The sequence below is a fragment of the Sinocyclocheilus rhinocerous genome, unplaced genomic scaffold (genome assembly GCF_001515625.1).
Source record: "Sinocyclocheilus rhinocerous isolate Xijiao unplaced genomic scaffold, SAMN03320098_v1.1 scaffold2447, whole genome shotgun sequence".
Lineage (NCBI taxonomy): Eukaryota > Metazoa > Chordata > Actinopteri > Cypriniformes > Cyprinidae > Sinocyclocheilus > Sinocyclocheilus rhinocerous.
In genome coordinates, this window is record NW_015624601.1 from 56,330 (window position 1) to 66,499 (window position 10,170).

At 37.1% G+C, this 10,170-nt stretch overlaps 2 protein-coding genes across 3 annotated transcripts in view; both read left to right on the forward strand.

Annotated features, from left to right (window-relative positions):
- Positions 1-1,572, forward strand: part of exosc2 (exosome component 2) — a 6,147-nt gene extending 4,575 nt beyond the window's left edge. Inside the window, exons 6-9 of the mRNA XM_016559255.1 lie at positions 793-861; positions 940-1,116; positions 1,197-1,325; positions 1,428-1,572. Coding sequence (XP_016414741.1) covers positions 793-861; positions 940-1,116; positions 1,197-1,325; positions 1,428-1,508 — 456 coding nt within the window. The 3' untranslated portion in view covers positions 1,509-1,572. The remainder of the gene's footprint in view (positions 1-792; positions 862-939; positions 1,117-1,196; positions 1,326-1,427) is intronic.
- Positions 1,573-3,570: 1,998 nt separating this feature from the next.
- abl1 (c-abl oncogene 1, non-receptor tyrosine kinase) overlaps positions 3,571-10,170 on the forward strand; it is a 58,858-nt gene continuing 52,258 nt past the window's right edge. For both annotated transcript variants that reach the window (XM_016559210.1, XM_016559225.1), the window contains exon 1: positions 3,571-4,880. In XM_016559210.1, coding sequence (XP_016414696.1) covers positions 4,745-4,880 — 136 coding nt within the window. In that variant the 5' untranslated portion in view covers positions 3,571-4,744. The remainder of the gene's footprint in view (positions 4,881-10,170) is intronic.

A 10,170-nucleotide genomic window follows, 5' to 3' on the forward strand; every position in this document is an offset into this window, starting at 1 on the left:
CATCATCTCTCTTTCGTTTTGCCATGTTTGAAACCTGTGTATGAAAGAGCTTCTGTGCTGCTATTGGTCAACGTCACCAATGTGACAGAACTCGTCGTGGACGACGGAAATAAAATTTAACATGCTAGTCTTTCTGTCGTGAAGCATCGCAGACGCGGAATCGGTTGTCGTCCACTATGACGCACTACACGAGCTGAAACGATGGAATCTTGCGTCCCGACGCCAATTGTCGTTTACGAATCCCCACGACACCCTAGGTCAAGCAAATCGTGGCAAAATCGGGCTAAAATCGTGTAGTCTGAACCGGGCATTAGATCTAAATAGAAATAATAACAAAAATAGCTAGAACTACAACTGAAATTAAAAAAAGAATAGAAATATTATCAAAAAAATAAAAATGACAAGCACATAAAACATGGACTAGAATTAAAATGTAAATATAAAAACAAAAGCTAATTTAAAATATTAATAAATAATGTTATAGTATATAAATAATCCTAAAATAACACTACTGTTTTTCCAAAGCAATACAATTTATTTTCATAGTCTTGCATCAAAATGTGATTCTTGTTCCATCTTTCGATCTCCAAATCTAAAAATGTTTCGTTATCATTCGCTTCTCATCATGCATTGAATGTCTTGTCTGATTGTGGAAGTGCAGTAGGTTGTGACTCTTATTATCTTGACTTTTAAAGAGTTGGAGTGTATCAGCATCTCGATTAGATCAGATTTCTTCTTCTTATTGTTATTATTATAATTACTTGCAGCTGTGTTCCTTAACCCCTTTCAAAGGCAGAGGTTCAGTCAATCTTCTCAGATGGCGCTCTCTCTCTGCACACACGCAGTTTAAAGTACGGCAAGGTGAGAATGACGCACATCACTGTATTAAAACAGAGCGTTATGAGATGAGCGTGAACGATGCTGTGTTTGTTCTGTCAGCTGGGTCAGGGTGTGCTGGTGTTCGTGTCACCGTCGATAGTGAAGAGACAGAAGACTCATTTCCACAATCTGCCATGCGGCGCCTCCATAATACTGGGCAACAACGGCTATGTGTGGCTGTATCCCACACCGGGACAGCAGGACGAGGAGGCCGGAGGATATTACACCAGCATGGAGGTCAGACTTCTGCTGCTGCTCATGAAATCGCACTAATAATACGGAGACGAGTCCCTAAACACACAATTTCTCTCTCTCAGCCCGTGTCTTTGTCCGATCGGGAGGTGATTTCCAGGCTCAGGAACTGTTTGTTGGCTCTTGCGGCTCATAAGGTTTTGCTGTACGACACAAGCGTGCTTTACTGCTACGAAGCGTCTCTTCCGCAGCAGGTATTATTGATTAGGATCTCTCATCACAAAACGTCTTATTGAGCTCTACATGCATGTTCATGAAGCGTCAAGCATTGCATCTCTCGCTTTGTTTCCTTGTAGATTAAAGATATCCTGAAGCCAGAAATCATGGAGGAGATCATTCTGGAAACAAGGCAGCGCCTAGTTGAGCATGAAGGATAAACCACTGACTTCCATGTAAACCCTTATAGTTTCAAATGTTGGAATAAATGAATTTGTCAGAAAACAAGTGCCTTTTATTGCTTCTCGTGCGAACAATACAATCAGGAGAGAAATATGCACAGATCAAGTACCGTTTACAAGCCGAAACCGTTCTAAACAAATGAAAGAAGGGTGGATTTTAATGTGAGAGGTGATGGACTTTTTCCACCTGAGTAAGGGTTATTTTCAGCAATTTTCATTTTTGTGTGAACTATTCCTTTAACACAAATTTGATCTTATACCACTTGTTATCATTGTTAGAATCTGTAATGAAAGATTGTGTATGTGCAGTTGAATTAGTGAGGAATTTGCACGTGTCATTTCTCAATTTCAGACACTTTGCTTGTTAAGTTTATATAGTGTTAATAATTGAGAGAGTCGCTGTGGTTCGTTCTTGCGCTGCAGTATCACAAGAGGGCGCTAATAGTTCCCATACAAACACATTAAACACAGTAGCGGAATGATTTTGCAACATTTAATAACGTGTTTATGAAGTAGATGGCCAATTATGTTATCAACTTAAAAAAATAAAATAAAAAAACCTTGTTATTTGACTTTTAGTCGGTAGCACACGGTTTAAAACAGCAAAACCGAATTTGCTTAATTGAGGACAAAAGTCAAATACATAATTATAAGAAATCTGATATTGATGAGCTTTGAGGAGGAAATGAATTGATTTTATTATTGTTTTTAAAGATCTACAAATATAGCCTGGGGGAATTGGGATGAACAACCAAAATATAATCATAATAATAAACAACACATTTGCAACTTTCTTATTTTTCCAGCTAAAAGTTGTTTTAGTTATTGTTGAAGGAACTGAAGCGATTTTTTTTTCAATTGCAAAAATATACAATGAAGTTTGTATAATCCATATATCAAGAAAAAAGAAAGAAAAATATTACAAAATAAGTAAAATATAAATAAATAAAATGTGCCAGGGGCAAGTAGAAATATAAAAATAACAAATACGATTACAATCGGGTATTAAAAATATCAAGGAACTGAAGCAATTTTTTTTAATTGAATGCTTGAAAAAACAATAAAAAAACAACAACAACAACAGTTGTCATCATTGTCAAATCATAACAATACAACAACAGTAACAATACAGAGTCATTCAGTCTTTCAGTCCAGAGGAAGTGCCAAAGCCATTGTTTTATTGCTCTTAATTTAGGAACTGAAGCCATTTTTTTTTTTTAATTGAAGGGAGAAACAAGTACCGAACAAAGTATAGTATAAAATAGTCTAAGTGGTAACAGGAGATCCGAAAATACTATCATAATATTTTAAACTAATGACATTTTTTTTTTAACAATTTCAAAGAAGACATAAAACAATCAAATTCAACAATAAACAACATAAACAATGGAGATGAATTTAAATATTTTTGCTTATGTATATAACATTTTGCCAGCAATATAAATAAATTAACAATGTATTCAAGACCTTTATTAGTTTTGTTTTCATAATACACAATAATATCCTTTAATGTAAAAACCTTTACTAAATAAAAAATCAAATTAGCCAATTCCATCCAAACATTTTGGACAATTTTGCATTCAAAGAAAAAATGAGTCACCAGCTCTCTCTCACTTTTACAAAAGGAACATAAAGCATTAATATCAGAGTATCTTGAAATTAATTTTAAGGTACTTCTATAGTTTTATTATTAATACAATATAATAGAGTTCCAAAAAATGTCCTCCAAGTGATATTTTATTTTGTTTTTGAAAAATAGTACAAATATGTTTGTTATTGCATTTTTTTTATCAGTCAGCTCAGCACCATTTAATGTTTTGGTTTTGCCGTTATTATAGAGTTATAGACTTTTAACAAGCTGAACAAGGGTAAGAGGAATAGCTTTAATAACAGAATTAAATTCCTTAAATTGGACAGGACAACTGTGGGTCCGCATAAATTGTTCATTAGTTAAAAGATTCCCATAATTATCAATCATATTCATAAGGTGATTAATACCTCAGCTAAACCATTTTCTTAGGAACTGAAGCATTGTTGGCGGAAGAGCGAGGTGTGTGACGTCACGAGCACAGCTCGCGTGCGCGAATATGGCGGTCCCTGCGACGACGAACGACTCCAAGAAAAGTGCTGAAAGTTATGAAACATGACAAGAATCAACATTAAAAGATTGCGGAAGAGTCCAGCGGATGTTCGGTGAGGAAACGAGCCCGACAGGAGAGACGTAAAGACGGCGCGGAGAGAGTTTACGGTCGCCTGTGGAGCGCGCGCGCGCGCGAGAGAGAGAGACACGCGGAAGTGACGAGAGACTTTAACAACTACAACTCAAACAAACTCCAACTAAACACTACAAATCAAAATTGACCGAACCGAGAGTTAAATCAGGATAAAACTGCGCGGATGTGCGTTTGAGTGTTTCTGTGAGAGTTCAGACAGTTATATGACTCTATTTCGCACCTATTATTACTTGTGTTTAATTACCTGAACTCCATCTGAAGGCGTTTAATTTCGAGTTATTTACGTCAGTGACGACGATTTACTCGTTTACAGATGAAGCAGATGTGTAAGAACAAGTACTGAGTGACACTGAGTGACACTAGACTCGTCTAGCAATCACTACCCGAGATACACATCGGCTTTCGAAAGTTTTAGCATTTGTTTAGCATTTATTGGACTGTAAGACTTTTTCCAGTGATAACTGAGTCCAGATTGACTACAGTTTAATGCACACCAGGACATGTGGACTAATTATTGACATGTCTGATGTGTCAGTAGCTTGTAATTGGAGACGTTCATTTGAATGTGACGTCACTGTGATTGACAGCTCAACACTGCTGTGCTCAGAGTTTATGTTTTTAGTGTGTTTGCGCTGGAGATTTCAGTGAGGGTGATTGGAGCATCCTCATGCATTGATTCTGACCCTAGAAACGGATGTATCGTCCTCATCGCTTTCTATTGTGTGAGAATGACATTGCTCTTAATCCCACAGTGCATTGAAAACACACTGCTCTTTTACATCTGCTTGTATGCAGTTTGAGCTTTTAATGCAGTGATCTGCTCTGAAATCAGTCATCCAGCAGTCGATGCATGACCCGCACAGAAGAGCAGACTGGACTGTCCCCGTCTTGCCATCTTCAGTAACGTCCCGCTCGTCTCCAGCTGCTGGAGTGTGATCCTCATCCGCTGTGTGTCCGGCCGCCGCCTGGCCTTCTGCCCTTATGGGGCAGCAGCCAGGGAAGTTAGTTGGGGACCAGAGGAGGCCGAGTCTGCCGACGCTGCCCTTCATCAAGGGAGCAGGGAAGAGAGAGACCTCACGGCAGGGAGCACAGCACTTCAATGTGTTCACCGTCCACGGTGAGTCCAGCTTCATACACTTGAGATGTAATAACCTCTGCCATTCACCTATATACACATCAGGTCACGTGACCTCGTGTCTGCAGGCCGGTGTCATTCAGAAAGTTCATCCATCCACAGGCTTCTGTCCTTGAATGTGAGGAATGACAAGGGCAGCAATTGATAAACCAACAAATATTTTGCCTGTTTGAAATCAGCAGCGTCACATCTTCGCTTGTGTAACACTGTCTGTTTTCAGATTTTTTGGTGAATATTGTTAAAAAATATTGCATTTCTGATTTTTTGTTGTTGTTCTATTTAATGCATCCTTGCATAAATAAAAGTAGGGCTGCACAATATTGGAAAACAAAAAACCGACATTGCAATATTTTTTTTTTTTGCAATTTACTGTTCTAAAAAAAGTAAGAAATTTTTACCAGATGACTTGAATAGCTATGTTAGGAAAAAAATTATCATTTTAGAGTTAGTGGAATGATTTTGGTAGGAAGTACATCTGCAAAGAAAATTAAAATTATTTTCTAAACCAGCTGAAAAGTAGCCTAATTTTTACTCAGATTTATGTATGTATTAATACATAATACATACATATGCACAATGCGTGCTTTCACATTGAGCAGCATTAACTACACAGAGCCGTTGTTCACTGACGAGCTGCGCAAAAAATCGCGCGAATATGAACGTGGTTTTGCGCAGCTCGTCAGTGAACAACGGCTCTGTGTAGTTAATGCTGCTCAATGTGAAAGCCCGCAGGTGATGGAGATTTACCGCTGATTACAGAACCGGCTTTACTGACAAGATGCGCGTTAAATATCGCATGCGATTTATCGTGCAGCCCTAGTATGTATGTATTTATTTATTTGAGTATTTGGGCTGAACGATTTGGGAGCAACTTAGAAGAATTAGGGTGTTCATAAATGAATTTACTTTCTACTAGGGCTGGGACAATAAATCGATGCATTGCGTTTCGTGGATCGATTCTTTTCGGAATGCATCGTGATTCTCTCTCGAATAGATTCTGAGCTTAGTTTTTAACAGCAGATGGCGCTAGGTTAGTTACACTCAAATGCTCATGAAGAAGAGCGCTTGTGCGTTCGGCTGAGTAATGTAAGTGGTTAAATTGACTTGCACATCGACTTTTCTGATGCGAGATTAATGTAAACACAGCCCACTGTGAACATCCTTGTAAGTCGCTTCAACCTTTTCGAACTTTATGAATGATTATTTTAGGTTTAAATGGTGCGTGTGTAAGGAACTGGAACTGGAAGCAAGCAGAATATGGCTATTTCTGAAGCACTCGATTCAAGAGAGAATCGCGATGCCTTCGGAAAATCTTAGAATCGATGCATCGATTTATTGTCCCAGCCCTACTTTTTTACCAGAACCAACTCAAACCTCTTTCAGTAACCATTTCAGAGTGTATATGTACAATAAAAAAAAAACTCTTTCCACATGAGTTTTCATAGGCCACATTCCCACAGTTTTTGACCAATTTAATGACTGTGTAATAATAATTTTTGTGGTTTAATATTATATAATTTATAAATAAATAAATATATATTTAAAAAATAAGAACAATGTTAGTAATTACACTGTAAATTAGAAAAATTTAGTAATAAAAATAATTGTAATTTCTTGTAAAATTATGTCTTAATTTCCAAATGTTTAAACAATAGACCATCATGCTTTTGTTTTAAAGGGGTTGGTGGCAAATAACAACATGTGTTGCCGGTTTCAGAGTGAAGCTCGGCTCTGTGTTCATTTGCACGAATACAGCTCATGATATCAGCGTCTCTGAATGGATCGATTAACAGTAAATGAACCAAGACACTGAAACACGGTAATAAAGCATATATTTATTTAATTAAATCACAGTCAGTGATATAAATTTTATTTTGAAATATCATGCAGCTCTAAATAAAAGTAATAATTTCTTTCAAAAATATCTTATGAACGGTAATGTATCTGTGCTGTCAGAGCAGCATGATATCGGTCACCCTGCTTTCTAATTATTGGTATTGACTTTTGAACCATTCATATGGGTCAAACACCACCTGAAGGCTCTCAGATTGTGGTGTAGTGGTTAGGGCTATAGCTAGAAGCTTGCTGTGTCAGTCCCTGTTAGGTTGGTGACACACAGACACCTTCATTAGTTGCTCCGTAAGGTCGTGTGCTGAATGACTCTCCTGTACTAATGAGTGCAGACAGATGGATGAAACCGTGGCAGCGCTGCATTGTTTTCTGCTGTGATTCAAGCCGGACGCGTTCAGACAGTGCAGACATGTAGCGACCTGTCAGCGCGCTGCTGCTGATGTCTTCTTGTTATATGAGCGAGTGCTCTGGGTCGTGTTTTTACAGTTATTCTCACAACCCCTCAGAAGTGAGTGCTGTATTAATAGTTCTGCTGTATTAATAAATGGAGGGATTCGAGCTGATAGTGCCGCTGCGGTTTGTCTCGTCCAGTCCTTGTATGGTGTATGAATAACTGATGATCAGATGTCATGTACTCTTACGGGCCTCCTCTGATTGTGTTTGTCGTTCTGTGGCTGATATTATTGATTATTTTATCACAGCATGCTTGATTTCTTCATGCTGTTCCTGCATGGCTGTGTTCGTCGGCCAGTTCAGTACAACTTCACATTCTCTCTGTTTTGTTAAAAAAATATTATTTTTAATGAAAAACACAACAATAATTAAACAAACTAAGACCAACTCATAATATATATTAAGTAGGAATGTAACGATTCACTCAACTCACGATTCGATTCGATTCACGATTTTATTTTATTTTTAACAAAATGAGATTTAAGACAAATTATAAATTAAATGTGTCCTTTTATTATTGCTTGGACAAAATGCTACACATTTCTTTGTGAAATTGAAATATAACACTATAATAATATACTAATATAGAACTTGCATATTACTGCTCTTTTGTTGGTTTTGATTGCTTCTATTGTCCTCATTAGTTAGTCATGAGACGCAGATTCACTCTCTGCCAGCAGGTGGCGCTTAAAGCAATTCCTTGGTTTCCGCTGTAAACAAAGCAGCGCTGAACTTATGAACTTTAATATGTGTTATACAGAGGCAATGAATCGCGATTTGTTTAGCATCTCAACCGATTTGAATCGTCACATATTTGAATTGATTTTCAACCGGCTTGTGGTTAATCGTTACATCCCTAATATTAAGTATAGAAATATTGCCGAACAGGCGCTTTTGCTTTCCACTTTGACACCAAATAGTCTAAATTTAATTAGGCTACGTTTACACGACAACGATGTAGTCAAAAACGGATTTTTTTGTAGTCAAAAAAGTTTTTCCCTTGCATTTTTAAAAAGTTTCATGTAGGCCTATACACGACAACGTTTTCAAAACGATTCATATTTACACATTTCAAAAACGTGCACTTTGAATCCCGTTTTCTAAAATATGCATTTTCAGTCCCCAAATGCTGTGGAAACGAACAGGCAAAACGTATAAAAAGTTTCCCGTTTTTGGCTGAAAACGTTGTCGTGTAAACGGCCCCTTATATTTTTGAAAACGGGTTTCAAAGTGCACGTTCTTGAAAACGCCACCGTTATCGTTTCCGTGTAAACACCCAATACGGGAATCTTTGAAAATGGTGACGTCATGCGCGTGCGTAGTACGTGTTAGGTATGTAAACATCCAGCAAAGTGTGGATTTACTTCACCAATGTTACAACCAACAGCGGAGACGCATCATATACAACATATAATCGTCACTTCCCTACAGGTACTGTTTACTAACAAGGTGACAGCGCCAACTACTGGCCTGGCATACGTAATACAGCATTTTTGGCCGTTTTTGCGGATATGTTCAGGATCACTATGAACTCACGGGCTGTGTCTGAAAGCTGAGAAAATTTTATAATTTTTATGGTGTCCTTCACTGCCTTTGATATCCCACAGTACTGTGCATTACGTACGTGACAGTTGAGCTAAAAAAAGATTTGTTTATTTGTTTTTCCACTTTTTTTCCAATTTCTAGTGATACATTAGTATTGTAATCATTAAATTAAATTAGTATTGTAGAGAGAGAGTGTGTGTGTGTGTGTGTGTGTGACGTGTGCTGGCCAAATGAGTCACAATGAGCAAATTTTCAAAAATAATAAAAAAAATATTTTTGTTTTTACAATCTTCGTTTAAACCATTTAAAATCGATACAGTCAGCAAAATCAATTTTGAGAAAAATCAAGTTAAAGTGTTCGGAAGGTTCCAAAGCAAAATCACATATCAACATTGCATCTTTTCCTCCACCTCTTCTCTTAATAATAATTACTACATTAATAATCACAATATAGCTATTTTATCTTTATTAAAAATTTGAACAAAATATACAAATAAACAGTAGAACAAATATAAGAAACAAATTAAATTGTGCATTACTTTTTTCACCTTACATCTAAACAGAAGCATTCAAGTAAGAAAAACAAATAGGCTAATCAAATGTAAAAATAAACTAATTATTAAAACTACAAAAGCAGTTCATTCAAGAGCAGCGAGTGATTCCCTCCTTTCTTTTATTGTTAGATAAACATTGAGACAGACAACCTAAGACCTACTGTAATGCACGGATCTAATAATGTTACACATCAGATGTTTTTCCCCAACAGTTAATCAGATGTTCACTTAAGACATAACCGATCATGTTTGCATGAATACTCGCAAAGACAGATATATTTTTTTAAATACTGTAATCTATGGGATTGTGCACTGTCTGAGAGCCACGTCTTTATGCGCACACTTCAGATGTGTCAGTCAGCGGGATCGTTTTGTTTACAAAACAAAAATGAGATCAGAGTGGATTCTGACTAACCTAAACACCTCTGATTGGCCATTGCTTCCAACAGAGATGACTGTGATTGGCTACAATACTCAATGCTTAAATAATTAAACACAACACAAGTTGATATGATTCTTTAGGGTCTTAATGAAAAGTCTGTAACATAGTTTGGTTAAAATTTCTCAATGGTAGTGTAAAAAACACCTTTTTTTACCCTGTCAAAAACAGCTCTTTTCAGATCAAGCCGTTTTTGTAGCGTTTTTGTTAGCTCTGCTAACCCTCTCTTCCGAGCTGCTCTCAAAGAGACTGTTTACCTTAGCCGCATTCATCATGAAACTTGCTAATTAGCACATTATTAGGAAAGGCGATTTGCAAAGATTCATTACAAAACATTATACTCACTTCTTCTGTAGGTGAAGCTGGATCACGAATGATTTGCCCGGACATAGATGCATTTATGTAGATCGGGGGCGCATTCCCTTCAGAA